At 44.8% G+C, this 24,164-nt stretch overlaps 1 protein-coding gene across 1 annotated transcript; it reads left to right on the forward strand.

Annotated features, from left to right (window-relative positions):
* The first annotated feature begins 56 nt into the window (after positions 1-56).
* Positions 57-22,371, forward strand: ABCC6 (ATP binding cassette subfamily C member 6). Its single transcript, XM_059484670.1, has 32 exons — positions 57-125; positions 366-623; positions 1,069-1,245; positions 1,605-1,730; positions 2,319-2,456; positions 2,705-2,830; positions 3,407-3,468; positions 4,136-4,267; positions 4,585-4,797; positions 5,595-5,772; positions 6,214-6,375; positions 7,871-7,963; positions 8,358-8,561; positions 8,891-9,037; positions 9,733-9,820; positions 10,118-10,187; positions 10,875-11,001; positions 11,470-11,646; positions 12,106-12,273; positions 13,229-13,412; positions 13,788-13,851; positions 14,320-14,437; positions 15,015-15,222; positions 15,925-16,235; positions 16,902-17,101; positions 17,199-17,325; positions 17,884-17,985; positions 18,755-18,901; positions 19,355-19,513; positions 19,746-19,912; positions 20,377-20,571; positions 21,107-22,371. Exons 1-32 carry the CDS (start codon positions 57-59, stop codon positions 21,213-21,215), a joined length of 4,806 nt encoding a protein of 1,601 aa, XP_059340653.1. The 3' UTR covers positions 21,216-22,371.
* Positions 22,372-24,164: the final 1,793 nt, after the last annotated feature.

A 24,164-nucleotide genomic window follows, 5' to 3' on the forward strand; every position in this document is an offset into this window, starting at 1 on the left:
CTGGACCCACCCCGGCCCGGCCCCAATCCCGGCCCCATCCCGGTCCCGTCCCGGTGATGCCTCCAATCGGGATTATCCGTCCCCAGCTGCCCCTTCGCACCCTTTGTAGGCGTAGCTGGTGCCAGGTCACTTTGACAAAATAAATTCTTTTCAATAAAGAAAATAATTTGTGTTTCAAGCACTGCGTAAAGTTGTATCTCATTAATATAAATATGCATCAGGTAGGAGGAGAATATGTCTTAGGTGGGCGTGTTCATGTAAATTTTACTGTGTTAAAAAATGTTGGTGCTACCCCCTTGGCGTGCTGAATTTGTGGAAAGAATAAACGAAATCCTTTCTAAAATTCACGCTGTGTCTGTGCTCAGAGAGCTCCTATAAGCGACGATCCCGGGGGCTCCGGGAGCGCGCTGCTGCTGCTGCTGCTGCTGCCGGACTTTGGCCGCAGCGGGACGGGGCAAACGCGGCCGGACGGGGCTCTGAGCGGCCGCTCCCACGCCCGCCGGGACCGGAGCTCTGCCCAGCGAGGGAACGGCGCCGGGCACCGGCCGAAGGTCCCGGGAGGAGCGCCCATGGGTGCGGACACTGCGCTGTGCGGGCCCCGGGACGGCCCCGCCGCGCCCCGGGTGAGTGAGCGGTAGGGAATAAGGGGATGAAGGAGTGAAGGGATGAGGCCGCGGCACCGGGCAGCCCCGCGGGGCCGGAGCGGGTGCGGCGCTGAGGGAACGCGGCCCGCACTCCGCCATGAGGGCAGCGCTGTCTCCGCCAGGGGCGGCCGCGGAGCGAACTTTGCCTCCCCGGGACGGTGCTCGCCCGGACAGACCGCCCAGACCGCTCGGCTTCAGTAAATGTGCTGAGCTGCGAATGAGGACCAGCCCGGACCCACCACAGATTTACCTTTAAAAGGGCTCTAGCGAGTCCATCAGTCCGGACTCGCGTAGATTTCCATCCCCAAAGCTGATAAACTCCCCTAATAGTTTGCGAGTCAGTATCTGCTTCCTCTTTCCGACATGGGATTCCTGTCCCCAGCCTTCCATCACGTCCTTCACTTCTGCACTGTTTCTGTTTCAGGACTGGAACCAGACATGGCATACAAACATCCCAGGACTGCCCTGGTGCTTCGAGAGCTCCATCATTGCCTGGATCCCTTGTGCCTATCTTTGGATCTGTTTTCCTTTCTACTACTGGTACCTTCGGCACGGAAACAAAGGCTACATCAGGATGTCCCACATCTTCAAAGCCAAAATGGTGAGGGGTAAACCACGGGGTTTGGTCCTAAAATTGTTTCAACTGTGATGCAGAGCTTAACTTTCCTAAATTATTAATTCTGTCCTGATGATACATCTCTGCTGGGGTTTTTGACATTTACCAGCTCAGGTCAGTATAAATCAATACCCAGTATAAATCAAGTAAAGTTTTGGGAAGACATGTCATAAGATCTTCTCTCCTGTATTTCCATTTGATTCCCTGACACTTCCATAACATTCTCCATCCCAGACTTGATCTTCCACCCCTCCAGTCTTACTTCCCAGGCAGCTTGGATCAGTTTGGTAGATTGTCCCAGCATTTCAGTTCATCCCAGTGTGTGTTTCTTGTCTCTGCCCCAGGTCCTTGGATTCATCCTGGTAATACTGTGTTTTTCTAATGTCTTCTTCATGGTGTGGGAGAAAAGCCAAGGAATCCCACGGACCCCAGCACTCTTCATTAGCCCTGCTGTGGTGGGAATCACAACGGTAATTCCTCCCTTGTTTGTCTGCAGTTGGCCAAGCTTAGCCCTCCTGGGACAGAGCTTGTGTTTCCCATGGTTGTTGCTGTCTCTGAGCACAAATTTGGCTGGTGGGATGCACTTTGTTCCTCTCTGCTGTGTGACACATCAGGGGGTTGGAGTTGGGGCAGAGCACACCTGGCAGGAGCTGAGGTTTCAGTAAGGTTTAGAAAGAGGTCTCACAACAATGAGACAAGATTTCATTTCTCATAACCACAGTATGTGATTTAGTATGGTTTAGAATGAAATGTGATTTCTGTTCAATAAATCAGTGCCTATTCTCCCCTTCTGTTATTGCATCCTCATAGCCTCAGTCCTTCCAGCCTGTTGGCCCAATTGTAATTTTATTACTTGCCTTCTCTGTAGACATTCTTGAGTGCAAAATTGCACACAAAGCTTTTCAGTGTTAGCCTCTTAGGAACAATACTGCAACTCTGAACATCTTGAAATGTTTGGGCAAGATGTGATTTTTCTCTATTGTATTCATTAATTTGATAACAATGTTTGGCATTCCATTACCAGGTATTTATTTGGACAAATTTGTACTTCCTCACAGGTCCTTGCCTTGTTCCTTACCCAAGCAGAAAGAATGATGGGCATCCAGTCTTCAGGGGTCCTATTGATTTACTGGCTGCTCTCATTTGTGGCTGCACTTGTGATGTTTAGCTCCAAAATTCAGCATGCCCTGGAAAGAGTAAGTGAGATCCCATACCTTTAATGTGCAGACTGCAAAGTCTCTTAACAACAGGGATGATTTTGTCTCATTGACTGCAAGGGGGAGAATCAAATTCTTCTTTTAAAATTTGTGCTGAGAAAAATGGTTCATGACACTTTATATTTGTGGTGGATGTTTATTTGCATGGGTAGAACATGAGAAGCTCTTTCTCTGCTGGTCAAACATGGAGGTTCTTACCTCATTTTCACGAGTGCTCTGTTCCTTAGGGCTTCCTGGAAGGCCATTTCCACCATGTTACCACTTACCTTTATGCTGGCCTGGTGCTAGGAGAGCTTGTGTTATTCTGCTTAGTTGATCACCCTCCCTTTTTCTCTAAAGCTGACAACAATCCTGTAAGTACAAGGTAGTTTTTCCTAATGCTTTGCTTCATTGCTAAAACAGGATTTTAAATATATGGGGATCCACAGGCACATGAGTATCTGGGTGATGTAAGATGCATCATTCTGTAAAAAAGCTGACAGTTTTAAAAAGTAACTGGCAGAATTTGGGATAACATTACTCTGTCTCTCTATGTAAGCTTTTCAAAACTAAAAGCCTATCCATACTCATGTTTCTTGTCACTGAAACCAGTGGATAGGGCTTCTATTGCTTCCCCTGGTGCTGCTCTCCTGTGCTGCAGTACTCTGTTGGTGATATTGAGTATGAAAAACTCAGTGCTTAAGAAAATAAATGTCTTTGGGTATGAAGAATTATATTCTTTGTTCTTCCATCTGAGACATTATGCAAAGTCAAATTCTCAAAAATCTTCCAATCCCATTGAGCCTCCACAATAACTTACTCTGGTTCGATGGATGGAGAGGGGGATAACTCTGCTTGCTTTTCCTGGGGAAGCACAGAAGGGAACTGCATTCATCTGACACATGCCCTTTTCTACATATAAATATCACACGTGTTTTCTCTCCCATCAGAATCAGTGCCCAGAAGCCAGCAGCTCTTTTCTTTCCAAAATCACATACTGGTGGTTCTCTGGGTAAGAAAACAGAAGATGTGCTTTTGCTACAATAGCAGAAAAAAGCAGCAGCATCAGAGATCAGAGAGGGTGTAGATGGCAGCCAGTAAGAAATATCTCAGCCCCTGAGTTACCTCATGGAGTGAGGATTTAAATTATTTCTTTGAATTATTTCTCTTGTGAGGTATTCTCACAAGATCAAATTAAAAAAATTTAATTTAATTTTCTCCAAATAGTTTAAAACACAAATTTGTGATTCTAGGTAATTCTCTTCTGCCTCCCAACTACCCCTCCAGTGCCCTCCCAATCTTGAAATAGATCTCATCAATCTCAGAAGATCACTGTACACCAGCCACAGCCCTCTCTTCCTGCCAGACCTTAGTCTCATCTGCCTCTCATGGAGCCCAGAGAAAGTTAAATGAACTTTCTTCTCCACTATCCAAGACTCTGAGTATGGATTAGAAATTAGGGCTGACTTGCAAATGCCCATTGTGCTGACAGAAGATAGCCTAGGGATTAAAGCAAAGCTGCTGTTCCTGGGCATTCATTGTGGGACAGGACAGTCCTGAGTGGTGGTGTGATGTCAGTGCTCTCTGTGGTGCACTGCCTTGCTGCCCCTGTGTTCTGAAAGAGTCACACACAGCACAGATCCTGCTCTGCTCCCCTGACTGCACTCTGTGTCCTCCAGGCTCCTCTGGAAGGGCTCTCAGCAGGCCCTGGGGGTGGATGACTTGTGGCCAGTGAGGAAACAGGACTGCTCTGAAGATATTGTTGCCTGGGCAGAAAGAGAGTGGAAGAAGTGTCACAGCAGAAGCCAGCAGTGAGTATTTGATCTGGAGAGCACATCATGAGCTAAGCTGGGCAGTTCTAGATGATCTAAGCAAATACACTCACAAGTACTGCTGTGTGAGTCCCTTTGTGCAAAATCTGATTTTAAATGTTAAAATCTGCTGGAGAACATCCTTGCCCTCCTGGAAGCACAGAACTAACTTTCTGTGAGAGGGGTCAGTTTTTGATGAGCTTTTATACTGGACATGGTATGAGATCCAGTGTGAGATATTTAGTGATTTTTTGAAGATACAAAATTCCCAAGCTTTCTCCACTTGTAGGTAACTTTCTCATTGTTTCTTCCTTCAGGAAAATGGAGTCTGCCACATTTAAAATGGGTCAGAAAACTAAAACTGGTATAGCAGAAGCTGGAGAGACAGAGGCTCTACTACAATCCAAGCACAGTCAGAGCGGGCCCTTACTGAGAATGTTCTGGAGCATGTTTGGAACTTATTTCCTTCTCAGCACTGTTTGCTTAGTTATCTGTGATGTCTTCTTGTTCTCCACCCCAAAGGTACTGAGGTATGTGCACATATAAGATGTATTTCTGTCACATGAACAAGATTGCTGTGTGCATGAGCCCAGAAATGTGTATGTCAGCATAAAAACAATGACATTTTGAAGTTCTCTCTTGCTGATGAAGGGAGCTCAGGTGTCATTTGTGCTAAACCCACTGTCACGTCAGGAGGAAAAGACACAAAGCCCCTGTGTGAAGCTGTGCACACTGTCTGCACTGCTGTGCTCCCGCAGTGGGAAGGACAGGATGCACCAAGCCCTTGGACAACTTCACTAGAACAGGAGTTATTTGATGGTTCTGTATATCACATCACTTGCCACTTGCTGTAGTTTTAAGGCTCCATGTTCCCTGGCTAATAAAGAGAACACCTGTGCATCCTGCACATCTTAAATAACTTTGTTACTTGATGAAATGCTTTGTGGGTTCTGCATTACATTATATTTTCATGGGCAAAATCCTTTCCTAGTCCAGATTAGAAGTTTTGGAAATGCCAATGACTCCCTTAGATTACAGCTACCACTTTGCATATTTCTGACAAATTCATGAAAATCAGGAGCCATCCTTAACACTGAAAATGAGGTCTACCCAGAGATGATGCTGAGATCAGAGATTGCCTCAAAAACATGAGTGGCTAGATTTCCAAAATCAAGATGTTATATATTCCAATTCTTCTGCTATTCACTGATAAACCTCAGCCAGAGAGAATACAGAAAAATCACCAGTATTTCTGCCAGTTTATTTTTGTGTCTGATATTTCATCAGTACTGTGTAGATTCTGCAACATTTGCCTCCTGTCTTGCAGCCTTTTCCTGAAGTTCATTGAAGATGAGGCAGCCCCAGGCTGGCTTGGCTACCTCTATGCCTTCAGCATGTTCCTGCTGGGCTGTCTGCAGACTCTGTTTGAGCAGCGCTACATGTACATGTGCCTTGTGCTGGGGCTGAGGCTCAGAACTGCCCTGACAGGCCTTGTGTACAGGAAGGTGAGCCTGCAGCTCCTTCTGTAGCTTTGCTTTTTTCTAGCCCTACCTTAGCAGTAATGATGTACATTGTCCATAGCAGTATCAGGGGAGATGTCATTAGAAACTCATTTTAGGATGTAGATTCATCTCTGAGCAGTACATGGCAGGTACATTGTTTAGAGCTTCCCTATGAAGGAAAAGCCGAGAAAAGGAAAGAGCAAAAATCAACATGGACTTTCTTATGCTGTATGTACATGTATAAAAAACATGTATTTCTTGTGATGCCTGGGGAAAAGGAGTAAATACTTCATCTTGAAGTGAAGTCACATGGCCCAGGTAGCAGCATGGTTTCAATACCTGGGATTTGACATTTTGTTCTCTGTGAGGAAAAGAATGTTGTTTGACTTTTGGACCAAAGCAGTTGTTTGATAATGCCTTTTCTTTCTTCTCTGCCCTGTCTAGATCCTGGTTATGACAAGTGCGTCAAGGAAAGCAGCAACCACAGGTGAAATTGTTAATCTGGTATCTGTTGATGTGCAAAAGCTAATGGATCTGATTATCTATTTTAATGGGACCTGGCTGGCTCCTATTCGGATTATCATCTGCTTTGTCTTCTTGTGGCAGGTAATATATGACAGTATTTATCATTCCCTTTCTAGTCTAAATATCAAAGGAAAATGAGGTTTCAAAATCATACTTACTAATTTGAATTACATGAAATTGCCGTATTTTTCTTAGCTCTGTAGCACAGTGGATTCACTTTTCTTTCGGAAAGATATTTTCATTGCTACAGAATCCTTGTCTGATCCTACAGTTCATCTTCTCCCCTGTGTATTCAGCATTCAGTCCCTTTTAGGAGTCTGTGAGTATGGTTATTGTGAGCTGACTGATAAACTTCTGCTTCAGATTTTCCTGTCACTTCTCTTTACAACCACTGGGTGGTAGCCCAGTGAAGGCTGAAAGTCCAGTTCCAGCCCCTTGGCACAGTCCCAGAACATAATGGGGAATGGTCTGAAATAGCAACTTGACATACTTCATCCTGAAGCCTGGTTACCACAAGATCAGTGAAACAGCTTGAAGCAAAGTTACATGCCATTCAGAGAGACTATTGGATACTTTGAATTTCATAGGTATTGAGTTCAGCAAGGAGAGAGCAAAACCTGAATTAGAAATAATGGATGGTAATGTAAAAGATCCATTTTTAATCAATGTATGGTATTTTCTCAGCAGTACAGAGCCCTGTTGTTTAGTCCCTGTTCTTGGCCAATGGAAGCACGAGCAGTACAGAGACAAGTGATTCACAGGAGCTTTCCAGAGGCCTTTGAGGCCTTCCTTTACTACCCAGGCTGGACTGTGCCTCATGCCTGGCAGGATGCTGTGAATGTGAAAGTCAGTAGCCCTGGTACAGACTGTGGTGAAGTCATCATCCCTTTTCTAATGCCAAGTTGAATGTGTTTGTAGCATAATTACACTTTCTTTGCTGGTGTTCACAGATCATTGGTGCAGACAATACCTGTAACTCTGTGTGTTACTCCCCTCTCCAGCCATCCCTAGGGAGATGTAACTAACCCATAAAAAACAAGTGCTCATACATAATTGTTATGAACCCTGGGATCCAAGAGCTGTCCCAAGATAATGGCACAGCAAAATGCCACCATTTCATCTCATGCAGACAAGCTGGGCTATTTATGCTGCAGGAATACTTGGTTGAGGGTTTGGGTTTGTTTTTAAGGAGAACCTGGTGTTGTCTGGGGTCACTTACTCAGGGCAGCCACACGATGTCCTTCTGAGCGCATCCAGGGAGGGACGAGAAGAGCCGGGCATGGCTTGAATTGCCAGCGTGCCTCTGGATCGCCTTCAGCACCGATCCAGCTCCTAACAAGGGAGCGAATAAATTCAGCACAGCCTGATGACAGGAGTTATCCGCCTTGGAGAGTTAACAATCCACAGTGCTTAGGAGCACAACTCCCTGGAAAGGCAAAGGCAAGGTTACAGTCAAGGCTTAGCCAGAGGGATGTTATGCACAAGTTCAAATAAGAGGGAAGGTAAGCAAGGGAACAAAAAGCAATCTTGCCTAGTCATCACCAGAAGTTCCTTCTCTTTTTTTCTCTCCTGGCAGCTTCTAGGGCCATCTGCCTTGACTGCAATTGCTGTATTTCTTTTTCTTTTGCCTCTGAATTTCGTGATCACCAAGAAGAGGAGTCAGTTTCAGGTACATTTTGCTTCACAAAAATGAAATGGTTTACTGAGTTATAAGATGACTTATATTTATTCACACTTACCACAACTGCCTGAAGTAACATAGGAAGATTTGAAGCCTGCAAAATTTCTTGAAATTTAAAATAAGCTCCTCCATGGTCAGCCTTTTCACTATGTTTGCCCTACTTTTCTGTTGTTTTTATGTACTGCCAGTAAAAACAAAGCTCTCAAGATGATAAGTAAAATATTTCCCAGCTTAGAAGACTCATAAGCAAAACAGCATACACAGCTCAACTGCAGGGAAATTTATTCAGGACTTGGAGGCAGGAATAAGGTATTTTTTTCAGAATAATTGCACCATTAAACATTCAACCTATTAAATGATAAAACTCAAACATTTATTACAGGACATCCAGATGAAACTTAAGGATGAGAGGGCCAAACTCACCAATGAAATTCTCAGTAACATTAAAGTAATCAAACTGTATGGTTGGGAGAAAACCTTTATGGAGAAATTATTTGGAATCCGAAAGCAAGAACTTCAGGCCTTAAAAAGATCTCAGATTCTCTTCTCAGCATCCCTAGTTTCTTTCCATTCATCAACTTTCCTGGTGAGTGAATCACCTTCCTACATAAAACATATGCTGTTACTTCCCTTTTCCTTTGTACTCCTGCCTGGACAGACTTTTCCTATGGACAGCTAAAGATTATATCTGCCTGGAGGTCACAGGAGTTGCTGTGGCTGCTGCACCAAAACCTCCTCAAAGCAGAACAAACATCCAGTGATCCAACTTGGCTCTGTCACCAACACACCAGACCACACCTTATCCCTCGAGGGGATAACCTGGATTTAACCAGATGGGTCCCAGAGTCTTGAAGGGCCTGTCACCCCTGAACCATTCTGAAGCAAGTGCTTTGCTTGTCCTTTGCTCCCTTTCAGATCACATTTGTCATGTTTGCTGTCTACACCCTGGTGGACAACACACACGTGCTGGATGCTGAGAAGGCCTTTGTGTCCTTGACACTGATCAACATCCTCAACACTGCCCACTCCTTCCTGCCCTTCTCCATCAACGCTGCTGTCCAGGTTAACTGCAGGCCCTGTTCCTCTTCCTTTGGCCATAAGGGGTTTTTACATATCCCCCTTATCAGGTAAAGGTAGGGATTTCTTAGGGCTCTGCACATCAGCTGTGTAATTGCCACTGTGAAACAGTGATGTGCAAGGGCTTGCAGCTAAAGGTACTTTGTAGCATTGCTTTTCAGAAAGTCTCCTTTATATTGACAAAATAGTCAACAAGAATTATTCCTACGTCTTTAGTAGTTCAGCACAAGCACCATTAGATCTCAGAGGGGCTTCCAGTTCTGTTTTTAATCACAGAAATCAGAACAGGTGGAACAAAATCTCCATAGGGGAGACCCTGCTAGTCCAGGCCAGAGAGAAAAGCAATTCACTGTTCAGTAAGAAATTAGGAAATTCATTTCCCTCTTACACTCTAAGACTGTCACAGATTTTCATGTACAAAAGCAATCACTGGAAAGATTGCAGGAAGAATTGGAAGAAAAAGTGCCAATTTCACTGAACCAGAAGCACGGGGAAGGGTATGGAGGTTTTGCTAAACTAAGTGGAAATACAGGCAGGTAACAGGAAGAGCTGCCTTTGGCCATCTGCAGCATAGCACTAGTCAATATTCTAAGTGGGTCTTCAAACTGAGTCTTTACTTTGGCTTTTTGCTCCCTTTCTACTTTAAATCTTATTTTCTTCTGTGTGCTGCTTCATTTCAGGCCAAAGTTTCCTTAAACCGTTTAGCAGCTTTTCTGAATCTGGAAGAACTGAATCCTGAGAGCTCAAGCAGAAACACTTCTGGCTGTGGTGAGCTTTTATGTTAGCACTTTTGTCTTATAAGAGGAGTAATTTCCATTATTCAGCTTCTACTCAGGCTGTCTATCATAGTCAAGAGAAAAATATTTGCCCTTTACTGTCACTTTATCTCTCTGGCCTCATTATTTCTAACAATGAAATGTAATCTGGTGATTTACCCCTTCTTTTCATAATAAAAGTTGATTTTCTGTAACATAAATACACACTGAAACATAAAATCACATAAATTGGGACATTTCTGTAGCTATCTCTGCACTTACAAGTGGTCTATCTCTCTTCATGTTTTAGTACAGGCAAGTATCACCATAAGAAAAGGGACTTTTTCCTGGAGCAAAGAAACTTCTCCTTGTCTTAGAAGGTACAGACTTACCCTTAGTCATCCCTCAATACTGTAGGTCAGGGTGGATCCTGGATGAACTAAGTCCTCGGGGCCTAAGTGAAACCAGGGTGGAATATCCAGAGGCTTCTGAGTTTGCTTCACATTCAGTGTTGAATTCTGAAAATTATAAAATCAGATAAAACATAATTTTGCTTTTATGTTGAGGAGCACATAAATGGGAAGGTACCTGTATGTGGTTGTTGCCTTATTTTTATGGAGACTGTTTTCTTTATACAGCTTTCTTGTCCAAATATGCAATTACAGTGATTTAAGGCAAAAAAAGTAGAACAGATGGAATGCAGATATTATATATGACATCACTACATGCTTAGTGAACAAATGGAATGCAGATGTATATGACATCACTACATGCTTATTTCTAAAGGCATTGACATTTTGTGAAAGAAAAGCTTTGAAATGTTCTGATGTTCAGGAGTGTTCTACATCCAGGGCTTTGGGCTAGCCTGTCTCCAGAGTGAGGATCTGGGTATGAAACTCAGATGGGGATGTGGATGAAGACTTTGTGGTTGGAGGTGTCTGAAGGGATGAAATCAGGGGATTTACTCGATACATACCCGACAACAGCACAAATTTTGATAATAAGCACAATTATTTGCTTTCAGAAAGTGTATCTTAAATGTGGTAAGAGATTATCTTTTCCCCCAGCATAGAGCTGAGTGTGCCCCAGGGCTCTCTGCTGGCTGTGGTTGGCCAGGTGGGTGCTGGCAAATCCTCCCTGCTGGCAGCGCTGCTGGGCGAGCTGGAGGCCACCGAGGGCTGCGTGACCATCAAGGTGAATTTTCCCCTCAGCATTTGCTTCTAATCAAGCTGTTCTCAGGAAGTGGAAGGTGTGAACCACAGCATCACTTACCAGGAAAACCCATTTACTGCTGAATTTTAACACAGGCTGTATGTATCAGTCCACATTTAGTTATCTGAATGCACTTCAGACTTCTCAGATGAGCCTGAACTTTGTGAATAGGAACTGGAACAACACTTCAAAGATCCAGTTCTGTTTCTCCCTCTGACAGTGAGCTGAAGTGTCATCCTGGTAAATTGCATCCTGTACTTGCACCTCTGTTCCCTCCCCTGTAAGGTAATAACAGTGCAGACTCATATTTTGCAAAGCCTTCTGAGAATTGTCAGTGCTGATGATCATTCCAGATTTCACAACTGAGAGAGCTTTTCTTCAAAGATGGGTTCTCACAGTGTCAAGTTGAGCTTATGGAAAAGTTTGCTTAACATTCTTCCACTTTTATAGGACACTGCAGCTTATGTGCCCCAGCAAGCTTGGGTTCTAAATGCTTCAGTGGAAGATAACATTCTGTTTGGGAAAGAGATGGATGAAACCTGGTTCAATAGAGTGACAGAGGCTTGTGCACTGCACCCTGATTTGGAGACCTTCCCTGCAGGGCAGAAGAGTGAAATAGGAGAAAAGGTACTGCCTTGGCTTTATGTTTTGGCCAACTTTTCCCTGAGTAGCTACAACTTCAGGTGTCCTGCTTAAAACATCTACCCCTGAGTAACTACAACTTTGGGAGCTGTGATGAAAGCACAAAAAACCTAAACTCACAAGAGGCAGGTGCCCAGGAATTTCTGGAAAATTAGGCCATGATTTAATTTAATTTAAGCCCACCTTCTGACAGCCTAGAAAGAGACATAAGAGATGTTTAAGAGAAAAATCAACACATCCAGGTCATTCTTGGGTGCTGTTTTGCAGGAAAGAGTTGTTCAAGAGACTCTGCCTCTGCAAGAGCCCTGTTGGGAGGGAAGGAGGGAGAGAGGGAGGGAGGTGCACTGATTTAAAAATAAGTCATAAAACATCAGTGTAAAAGGAAGTCAGCAGTTGGGAAACATGCTGTAGCTTTGAAATGAGCAGAGTCAATGTCTTTTCCAGGGAATCAATCTGTCTGGGGGGCAGAAGCAGAGAGTGAGCCTTGCTCGGGCCGTGTACCAGCAGGCTGCCATTTACCTGCTCGATGATCCCCTGGCAGCTGTGGATGCCCACGTTGGGCAGCACATTTTTGAACATGTTCTTGGACCCAATGGCTTACTGAAGGACAAGGTGTGTATGAACCTGAACTGTAAACACTTGCACAATGTCTCTCATAAAATGTTTCCAGTAGGGTGGGTTGCTCAGGTTATCAAGGCTCACAAACACTGTTTTGTAGGGGACTGGGGAACCTCTCTGCAGGCAATCTCATTTAGGAGGAGGAAGGCTGTCTTTATCCTCATGCAAACCACATGCCTGGTGCCAGCCTTACTTTCACTGCAGGTTTACAGTTCTTTGGTCTTCTGTCCACATCCTCCCTCCTTTATGAGATTTACCTCTGGCACAGTTTAGAGGAGCTACCTGATCTCTTCCAAGCTCTATCACCATCATGTCTAATCTCATTACTTTTGAATAGTTCAGTGGCACCTTTACAGTTCTCATCACTTAAACACTTCTACATTCTTTTTGCACTGGTTGTGTTTTGTTTTTCCGTGATATTCCTCTGCTGTCAAGGTATCTGGAAAACAAAACATGGTTAGATGAGAAGGAATGCTAGGGCAGCTCTTTTGGATTCATACTATAAATTGCCTAGAAACACTTGATTCAGTGTTTATTATGGAAGGGAAACAGGAAGAAGGCAATTTATGGCATTACAAAGTCCAATTAAAACAAACATATATAATTATAAATACCTTTCTCTCCATGAGATTAGTTGCAAGTATCAGAAAATAATTATTGTATTGAAACAGAATGACTTTCTAAGAACAATGTACCAGACATAAGGTGTACTCAAAGGGCTTGACTGTATATTAGAAATGCAAAATATGCCAATTTATCTAGGAAAAAATTACTTTTCTTATATCCTTTCCTCCAATTATGTGTGCAAATATGCTCAGAAATGTAAACAAAAGGAAATACCCTTTAAATCCATTCAGGCTGATGAATTTTTGAGGCCTAAATTTGATCCTGAAATACTAATACCAGTACTGACAGAACAATTGTAACTGCTTCCTCTTTATCCAAGCAGACTCGTGTGTTGGTGACTCACACAATTAACATTTTGCCTCAAGTGGACAATATTGTTTTTCTGGTGGATGGAATGATCTCAGAATCTGGTTCCTACCAAGAACTTCTACAGAGAAATGGAGCGTTTGCAGATTTTCTTCGTTCACACATTACTGCAGAAGAGAAGGCACCTGCTGGTTTTCCAGGTAACCCAGATGGGTTGGAATCATTCTTCCTAGGTCTATCAATCAATTGTTCCCTTCATATCACATCTGTTTTATTATGGACATTTAAAACAGAGATCCAATCACAGTAAGGTGTTGCTTTGTGTGGGGAAAAACATGCCTGTCAAATCAGCTGACTCATCACCTCAAAATTGATTATGAATCCATATTAGTAGACAATAATTAAGCAGTAAACTATTACCCACTGTGTGTGCTATTCTTTGAGCCTCACCTTGATATTTCTACCTTTAGAAACAATTTTTAAATGAATCTTTCCTCCATATATTACGAGTCTTTCAAAGGCTGTATAGGACAAAACAGGATTATAAAGCATTTAGAAATACACTTATTTCACAGCTATGGGAGACACCAAAGGCACTGTCACCACTGGGAATGGTCCATCTCAGCAGAAACCCCTCAGGTAAGCTTAAAGCAATCTCAGATACTGAAGAACTTACTCCAAAAGCCCATAAAAGCCTACATAGAGGGTCTTACTGAGTATGATAGAGGTTTGGGATTGATCTGTAAATAAATAACATGAGCAAACAAGCAAAACTCAAGAATAGCTAAAAACCTGCTCTTGAGTATAGAAGTTGACTGACAATTCTTCTGTATTTCACAGGGAGGCACAACAGAGCTCAGGTACAGGCTCCTTGATACATTTGGTTCCCTGTGGGGCTGTAAGGCCAGACTGATCCCACACCAGCCTGAGAGTGAATGCTTTTTTCTGCTCCTCAATGGCTTGACAGAGCCCAGTCCTTGTGACAAACATGGACCATGGCTGGGGACACTCTGGAGGAGCCTGAAAACTGCAGCCCTCAAAATAGGCATGGATTTAAGGGTGGATGGGTGGCTAAAATATAAAAGGATTTTTGTTTTCTTCATCAAGTGGTGATTCAGTAAAATCTGCTGTGGGAAGGGAGAGCACTCCTGTGAGCCCAGCCTGCACCAGTGCTGCAGCCAGCAGTGGAGGATTAACCAAGGCAGAGAGAACTCAGCACGGCAGGGTAAGCACAGCAGCACCTTCCTGCAGAGGCAAGGACACATTCCATGGGGATAACACACCCAGGGCAGGCAGGCCAGCTCCCTGCCTCAGCTAAACACAGCCAGGGCAGGCAGCTGGGCTGTTCCAGTGTGCCCTGTAATGGAGACAAGGACATATCATACTGAGAAGAAATGAGAGCAAGAATTCAGAAACCCCAAAAGAGGCAGCTTTTTTCAGGGAGCCCCAGCACTAGCCAGACTGGGATCTCCTCTCCCCACACCAGCACCTAGTGTGAACATGGCAGTTCTCTCTCACACCAGCACACAGGAAAACCACTGCCTGACATAAAGAAAGCCTTGCATGTACTCCAGAAGTAACATGAGCCTATTGCATAACATTGACCAGTTGATAATAATCATTCATCAGTGATTTCTTCATGCCTTCATTACTCATCCATGAGGAAAACAAAACAAGAATCAACACGGTTGCTGTGACTGTGACACATCACTGAGAAATCCCATTATAAATCACTCCTTGCTTCAGAGCTGCTATTTTAGCTAACAACCTCCTCTCCTCTGTCTGCCCACGTGTCTCTGCAGGTCAGGGCTGGGGTGTATGGAGCCTACCTGCAGGCAGCAGGCCGGGTGCTGTGTGTGTATGTGCTGCTGTCCTTCACCTGCCAGCAGGCTGTGGCCTTCTCCAGGGGCTACTGGCTCAGCCTCTGGGCAGATGACCCCGTGCACAATGGGACACAGCAGCTCACAGAGCTCAGACTTGGAGTCTTTGGTGCTTTAGGAGTGGTTCAAGGTGTGTTGAAGTTGCTCAGCTAATTCTGTATTCCCAGCTCCCTGTCCCATATCTGGATGCATTCTCAGAATATAAACAAGTGCATACCCTTGGGCTTTCAGCTTCCTGGGCTTTTAGTCCCAACCCTAAAGGTTTTTCTTTTTTATCTCTTTTCATCCTTCCAGCAAAAATTAATCATGTCAAAGTTCAAGTGGGGCTCGTCTCCATGCTGAATTGTTGCCCCTCACACTGCTACAATGAATGAAATCTTGGCTTAGCTCACATAAAAGAGACAAAAGAAGAGAAGCTTCTGGACTTCTACATTTATCTTTTTCCTTTTTAAATAGCCACCATTCTTTTGGTCACTCTATTTAAAAAGAAAAAAATATCACTGAGTAATTTAAAGTAATCCCAGTCAAGCTTATTTTGTGATGAATGAATAATTTGTCCTGCATGTTTTAAGTTCCTGAATCCATGCCCCCCATCAAGCTGGCTTAGAAGGTCTTTGAAGGTCTTAGAAGGCCACTCTGTAACTACCCTACAGAAAGGGCAGCTTACCCTGCAACTCTGAGGCTTGGTTTAATTCCTGCTAAAGAGAGGTTTCATTCCTATTGCACCTTCCTGAATGCACACTCACAGGAGTAATGGGAAATCACCATCCTTCTAAGAACTCCAAGGTGGGTTTATTCAGACCTAGAAATAATAATTTCTTTTCTCTTACAGCCCTTGGCAGGTTTGCCTGCACAGCAGCAGTGCTGCTGGGGGGTGTGTTGGCCTCACACCAGCTCTTCCTGCAGCTGCTGAGCAATGTCATGAGATCCCCAATGCTCTTCTTTGAGCAAACACCCACTGGACAGCTGCTGAACCGCTTCTCCAGGGACATGGATGCTGTTGATTCTGTCATCCCTGACAAGCTCAAGTCTGTGCTGGGATTCTTGTTCAACTTACTGGAGATCTACCTGGTGATTGTGGTGGCTACACCATGGGCAGCAATGGCCATAGTAGCCTTGACTGTTCTTTATGCAGCATTCCAGGTAGGAGCTCACAGGTACACACAGGAGAGGCTGAAGCAGCACAGCCCTGCAGAAAGCCTCCTTCCAGTTCTTAGGAGGGAAGGCATGCAGAAATCAGTTTCATAGTCTCAAGTTGCATCTGAACAAGATTAATGTCAGTCCCTTTCCCACATCACCTCAGAGCCCTCACAAACAGGCTTGTGCTTTTCTGATGTCTAAAACAAATCCTACCTAGGCTATATCCCTCATCTCCATTAATATGAATCACATGAAGACCAAAAGCATTCTTCCTTTCCTGCAGAATTCTTACACTACTTTTTAATATATCCACATTTGCCAGCCAAGACTGAGCATTAGGGAAGGGCAAGTGCATCTCTGTTCTCCATGGGGCAAAGGGCTCAGCTGCAGGAGGAACTCAGAGTAGAGCACCCTGGGGCTCCTTTGCCCCAACCAGATTAGGAGTATTAGGAATTAGAAATAGTTAGGATTATTCCTAATAAAGGCAGGACATAACAGAGGTAGGAACACTGCCTCATCTTTTAGGGGCACATCCTGCATGCACATAAGGTTTTGTAACACAAGGACAGTACTATTGCACTTGTTGAGGCCTTCCCAAATTTCCTCTGGAGTACCTCCATAGAAACACAAGCCTTCTAATGACTGTCCCTTCCTTTCCCCTTGTCCCAGCACTTCTATGTCAGCACCTCCTGCCAGCTGAGGCGCCTGGAGGCTGCCAGCAGGTCACCCATCTACTCCCACATCTCAGAAACCGTCCAAGGCAGCAGTGTGATCCGTGCTCACAGAGACCAGCACAGGTTTATTTCAAAGAGCAATTTCCTAGTGGATGAGAACCAGCGAATTTGCTTCCCTGGAGCTGTTGCTGACAGGTACAAATCTGCTCCATGAGTGTTCTGTAGAGAAATCCTGTTTTGGGAGAAAGGGAGAGGGTACCCAGCAACAGCTCTGTGCTCCCTCCTCCTGCAGGTGGCTTGCTACAAACCTGGAGTTCCTGGGCAATGGCATTGTGCTGTTTGCAGCCCTGTTTGCAGCCATGGGCAGGACACAGCTCAGCCCAGGAACTGCTGGCTTCTCCCTTTCCTCTGCTCTCCAGGTAACCCAGTGGGGAAATAATACCCTGCTGGCCTTTATCAAAAGCAACTGCATTTTAATTTCTGTTAGGAACTATTTCTGTGCCTTTTTAGATGCCTTTTCCTACCAAATCCTGCTGTCATAGCTGAAATCCAGAGCATCTGGAGCACATGGCCCCTTAGGGAAAGAACCTCATACACACATATATGGGCCATCTTCCTCCTCCTACACCTGAACTCACAAAATAAGTCAAAGCAAGCCCTGGGCAGCTGAAGCAAGGTCTTCAGAACCTGTCTTACCTGCTTGCAGACTAGTTGCACAAGAGCCTAAGAAATAGCTACACCATCTTTGAGCATCCAAGTCAGTAGCATTTCATTCTCTATAAACATGCTGAAAGGGCTATGGCAGGACCTGGCTTTCACTTTAGCATTTTAAGGCTTTCTGATGTAATTTAATTGCTGATATAATTATCTGATGAGGAGATCTTTAGAAATAAACACTAAGACAAAGTACCAGGTATCTCCTGAGCACAGGTCAGGGCTCATTTTGTCTTCCTAATGCTTGTGTTCCACTGTGGCAGATAACTGGTGTTCTGAACTGGATGGTTCGCTCCTGGACAGAAGTAGAGAACAACTCTGTTGCTGTGGAGAGAGTGAGGGAATACCTGAGGACTCCTAAGGAGGTACCTAATCCACTGCTGACCTTACCAGAAGGGGCTGAAAAATCTCTGCAAACTCATGAGTAACTTTTCTGTTCCACCTGAAAAACCTCCAGTTTTCCCCTTCTAAAAGGCCAGTCATGTTTCCTTTGGAGAACTGCAGCATTTGGGGTTTATCCAACTGACTGGACTTGTTTTATAACCTCAGATCATTATTTCCTTAAGACAGTTATGCACTAGATTGCCATTAAAATAGCTTCACTTGTTAACACTCATGGAATGAGACATTTCCTGCCCATATTTGGAGTATTTATTGACTTCAGATGCAACTCACTGATAAGTAATGGCTCCTAGATAGCCTTTTAACTGCTAAAAGTCTCCAGTGCAATAATTTTTGTTCTGTAATCATTAAAATTATATCTCCATATGCTGCCCTGAGAGAGGAGGCTTTCACAGCCCTGTTTATAGGGGCATATAATTTTTTTTTATCGAACCACTCAGTTTCAGAACTCTGACATGCAAGCAAATGTTCATCCCCATTTTCAGTAAAGAAAATCCAACCAGCAACTTGGTATAAAGTACAAACAACATCTGCAGTATGAAAGTTAGAGGCCTTTTTTTGGTTTGGAAGCTGCAAAGAGATTGGGGGGCAGTTGGCACAGGTGTCTTCATGAACTTCCCATTCCAATATTGACACTTGATAGGCAATGCTGGAATGGGAAGTTCATGAAGACACCTTGATGGGGTAATTTAAATCAGCCTTCAACACTGCTGTTTTCTTCCATCTCTTCAGGCACCCTGGACTCTGAATGGCAAACTTCAAGGGCAAGATTGGCCCACTGAGGGGAGGATTGAATTTAGGAACTACAGCCTGTGCTACAGGCCAGGTTTGGAGTTAGCACTGAGGCGTGTCAGTGTGACCATCAACGGGCACGAGAAGGTAAAAACCACTCCTGGAGCAGTGTGAGCAGAGCTGGGCTCTGACCAGATCCAGGCATCCAGCCCCTGCCTGCACCCAGCTACAGCAGCCTGGCAGCTGCAGGGGAGCAGGAGCCCATCTCCCACACTGCACATCTGGTCCAGCTTATTACAGCAAAGGAATTCTACTTTTTCAGTCTAGTTCCACATCAAGGCCCTGTTCAAACTGCTAAGTCTTGTAATTATTCTTCCCTTCAAAGGCTTTTGTGATTCCTTTCTTACCAAACAATTGTGAGCTATAAATGATTCCATTTAAAGAAAGTATTGCCCGATTGTGAATCACAAACAGCCCTAAAGAGCTGATCTGTGCAAAGCTCTCTCCCATCAGAAGGCGAAGAGGAACTACACAACATGTCTGTCCACCTGTGAGAAAGCAATCAACATCCAAACTAAAGTCCTCCCATTGCACTTTCAGATTGGCATCACTGGCAGAACAGGAGCAGGGAAATCCAGCCTTGCTGTGGGCTTGCTGAGGTTGGTGGAAGCTGCAGAAGGAGCCATCCTCATTGATGGACAGGACATTGCCCAGCTAGGTCTGCATGACCTCAGGACCAAGATCACTGTCATTCCTCAGGTATGAAACTCATTTCCAAAATATTTGAACAGTGTCTTGAACACCTGGGGAGGGTTTATAAAGATTCTGTGAGAAGAGGGACATTGAGCAATTCCCAAGTTGGAAATAACCTCTATGCCATGTTCATCTGCTATTCAATATAACAGCCACAGATTCCCACCCAGGAGGCAGGACCCAAAAGCTCATTTTTATAATTCATTTCAGGAGTTGTTTGTACTGTCTCTGTGCTCAGGATCCAGTTTTGTTTTCTGGCTCCCTAAGAATGAATCTCGACCCATTAAACCAATACACTGATGCAGACATCTGGACAGCTTTGGAACTGACTCAGCTCAAGAACTTTGTTGCAGATTTGCCAGAGCAGCTGGAATATAAGTGCACTGACCAAGGGGAAAACCTAAGGTACCTTTCTCTGCAGAAGGACAGTGGCAGGGCAGTGCCAGCCCCTGGGCTAGGAGAACGGAGCTGGTTGGATAAGGAGGCTAATTCCTAAAAAAAAAATCATTAATGATGTCCAGACTGAAAACTGCTGCTTTACTGTCCTGTTTAGCAGCATGAAATCAAATCCTAAGACACTCAGGAAGACCTTTCAGACCCAATAATTGTGCTGGTTTCTATTTGTGCAGTACCTAAAACCCTACAATCTGTTCCAAGTGCAGCTCTTCTGGGTGCCATAGCAATACCTTCCCCTCCCTCCCTGAGGCTGTTTCATGCTGTTCCCTACCTGCAGTGCCACCAGCTCAATCACCCTTTCAGAGAAAGGGAACAATCACCTTTTCATTGCTGATTTCAAATGAATCATCTGTTCTGATCCCAAGGAAAAGTGACTACTGGCCTCAGTTTACCATCTCTCTTCCTACTTGCAGCACTGGTCAGAAACAGCTGCTTTGCCTGGCCAGAGCACTCCTGCAGAAAGCCAAAATCCTGGTTCTGGATGAGGCCACAGCAGCAGTGGATGTAGAGACTGATGCCCAGATTCAGTCCATGCTGAGGGCTCAGCTCAGGGACAGCACCGTGCTGACAGTGGCTCACAGGGTGAACACTGTCCTGGACTGTGACAGGTGAGGACACCTCTGAGCAGGGGAGCACTCAGGCAGCTGTGACTGACACCCTACTGTGCTGCTGAACAGCAACTCCATTTCTGTCCTCTTCATGTTTAAACCTCCAAGCTTTGCTTTGGCATTTGGAGGATCTCTGTTAAGCCAGCAGGGCAGCAGCAGGTCAATCAGAGATCCTTTACTCCCACACAGAGCTTTTCCTGCTGTGTCACAGCCCTCTCCCCCCACTGACAGCAAAACCATGACTGCACCTCCTTGATCACCTGAAAGATGTGACACTAAAACACCCAATACCCCTTCACAAATCTCACTCCAGTCTCAGCTGCAAAAACCCCTCCTCCCAAACTCAGCACTTGAACAGTCACTCATGAGAAACCCCTTTCCATTCCAGCACTGTTTCCCAGCTAGAAAAGCTGTTGGAAAACTTGGCTGAATAACCAGCAAGTACTAGAATTTATTTTAAAACTAACTAGAAATTAGTAAATTTATTATAGGTGCTGGTGTAATCCCAAACTTACACTTCTTTTAATGTTCACAGGATTTTAGTCTTGGAAAATGGCCGGATAGCAGAATTTGATACTCCAGAACACTTAATAGCTCAGAAGGGACTGTTCTACAGACTGATGGAAGAATCAGGCCTTGCATGACTCACCCATAGCACCACCACCAGCAGGAATAATTGACCTCATAATTGAGTTATTTTGGTTTCTCTCAAAAATGCCTGACACTCAACCAGAGCTTGTTTGAGCCAGAACTGCAGTGAGTAGATGGAAAGGGGTAACTTGGGATACATGTTATTTCCATAGGAAACTCAGCAATTCCACATCCATTATGTTTCCAGATACCAAAACCTCACTTGATTGCTGAAAACAAGCCAGTCGGGACTTAAATACTTTTCTGGTATAAAAGCAAACAAGTCAAAAGAGAAGGACCACAGCATTCCTGATTTATACTGTAAATGGAGCCCAAATATCTATCATACTTCAAGATTACACAGATTATTTTTAAAAGCCAAAAAGATTTTATGGACAGCGAGGAAGAATTTAACTGGTAGCAAGGAAACTTAACTGTTTGCAGTTGATGCTAAGCTCCAGGCAGAACAAGTGTTGTGTTTTGTCAATGTCTTAAGGACTGCTCAGCCAGGCACTGTTCCTACACAGCTGTGGACTCCAAGGCAGCTGGAGCTCATCATCCAAAGTGCACAAACACTGGGGCAGGAGAGCACAGGCTGCCTTTGTCACCCTGGGGATCAGATCCACCCCTCCCTCTGCAGAGCAGAGCCAGCTCCAGCAGGGCTCAGCACTGCAGGACAGGACCATGGCTGGGAATGGCAGCAGAGCATCCATCACTCCTGCCCAGGGCTTGGAGCATCCCCACTGCCAGGTGCTCACATCAGGGCATGTCCAAACATTGACACCAACATTTCCAAACTGAATTAGGCCATGAGGAATTTGCAAGGTTGGAAGTGCTCACCTCTCTGATCCCTGCAGCACACGAGGAAAGCAGCAGGATCTCACCTGTTGACCTGATGGTTCATTCCTGGTTTTCCTCTTGAGTGCAAGTTGACTCCTGCATGTGCCACCCTGGTGCTGCAGAGCCTCTGGCATGGTCACCTGTCAGGTGTTGCTTTAACAAACCAAAACAGAAGCAAAAGCTTCCTGGGCTTCCCACAGTGTCTGTGGCAGAGCTGTGCCCAGGTCTCTCCTCAGGAATCACAGGATGACAATGTGACAGTCCAATGCACACACAGATACTGCTCTTTACTGTGACTCGTTAAAGCACCCATTTTCTAGAGAGCTGAAATAAAAACAGAATCAAGTATTTAAATGGGTCTCTTCAGTAACTAAAGCAAATATAACACAGAAAGGGGCAGTGGGGAGGGGATGGGAGAGATCTAGCTGCAAGAATCAACCCAGACTGGCAAAACCCAGCAGTTCCTTCTCCAGCAGCTGCTCAGTAGCTTCTGCACCCAAGTCAAGAACAGTTTAGAGTTTCTGCTGGACAAGTGCCAGAGATCTGGAGGTCCAGTGCCTGCTGCTGCTCAGGTATCAGGAGAGAATTATTTCCCCCCTACTCTCTCCAGCTCTCATACTTGAGGACACAAACAAAACAATTCCAAACCCAGATACAAGAGCACTCCAAAGGGTTATCAATGGATCTCAAAACCAGGAGCATTTAGAAATACTGAGATAAAAGTCAGGTATTTTTCCTTTTTAACTAAGGCAAAGAGGAACAGAATTGCCTATGTTGCTGGGTAATTCTGAATCAGACACCTTTTAACGTTCCATAATCTCCAATATAAACATCTTTAAATGCTCATTTTCTGTTCCTAAGGTAAAGAGGGAAGGCAACAGGAGACAATAATCAAAACATCCTTTCACACTGGTAACCTTTGAAAGGGCACAGTTTTGCTGTCAGCTAACCCAAAGTAAGAGCGAGCAAAAATATCATCAGCTTTCACACATCAAGTTGTGCTGCAAAGACAGAAGAAAAGCAATTCCCCAAACTACATATGAAAAATCCATGTTTCAGGTGTGCTGGAGTCCCCAGGGCTCTGTCCAAGTACTTGATGAATCTAGAGCTCAAGTCTCACAGAAGTTATCTGGAAGTTGATAAAAGCAAAATATATAAAGGAGTTAACACCTGGAGATACCATGTAGGAGAGAAATGCTACCTTAAAAAATCCTTGTCCCACGATTCCAAGTTGAAGGCAATACTGAAACTGCTAAAGCCAGAAAACAAATCAAAATGTCATGCACTGATTTACACCAAGTTCAGGCCATACATGTACTGTGCAAGTCACACTCCCAGTGCCCCAGATGGTCACAAGACACACAGGAATGCCAAAATGTTAAAGGTGTCAGTGACCCCAAGCACAGTTGTTGCTGTGCCACATCACTGTCACACTGCAAAAGGATCTTTGGGTGGGTCAGGACTGGGAGCCCTTACAGAAGGAGCTCTGCTCACACACATCAATTAGGGTGGTTTCTGCAGGTCTTCTGAAAATTCTGAGCTGTTTCTTTGGCAGAATCAGCTTTTCCAGATGTGAGAAATCTTCCACGTTGCAGTAAATAATGTCAGCCCAGAGACATCAATGTGCACTGAAATCAGATACAGTAAATTCAACTGTACAGCAGCTCCTCTCCCTCTTCCCTGCCAGCAATGGGGTGGAAGGGGAGGATCACAGTGTTCCTGGAGGATGACTGTTCCCAGGCAGGAAAGGTGTCTCAGTGGCATTGACAGTTCCTCCCTGGGTCTCTGCAGGGAGCTCCATCTCCACCTGAATGTGCCACCCCAGCCCAGCCCTCGGCACAGAGCCCCTGTGCTCTGCTCCTATAACCCATGTGCTCCAGGCATCATCCCAACCTTCTGCCCCCCACAGTGCTGCACCAGTGTCTGGGGATGTGAAAACTGTAACTCACAGCTCATCCCCAAGCTCCCCAGTCAGCCCCTGCTCCTTCCATTTCCACAGAGAAAATTCATAACAAGCTCAGGAGCTGTGGCAGCCACAGCCCATAGACACCATGGGGGTGACAGAGTCCTCAGCACTGGGGCTCCTGCTCTGCTCAGCCTTCATTATCACCTGATCAGTACCA

The sequence above is a fragment of the Ammospiza nelsoni genome, chromosome 17 (genome assembly GCF_027579445.1).
Source record: "Ammospiza nelsoni isolate bAmmNel1 chromosome 17, bAmmNel1.pri, whole genome shotgun sequence".
Lineage (NCBI taxonomy): Eukaryota > Metazoa > Chordata > Aves > Passeriformes > Passerellidae > Ammospiza > Ammospiza nelsoni.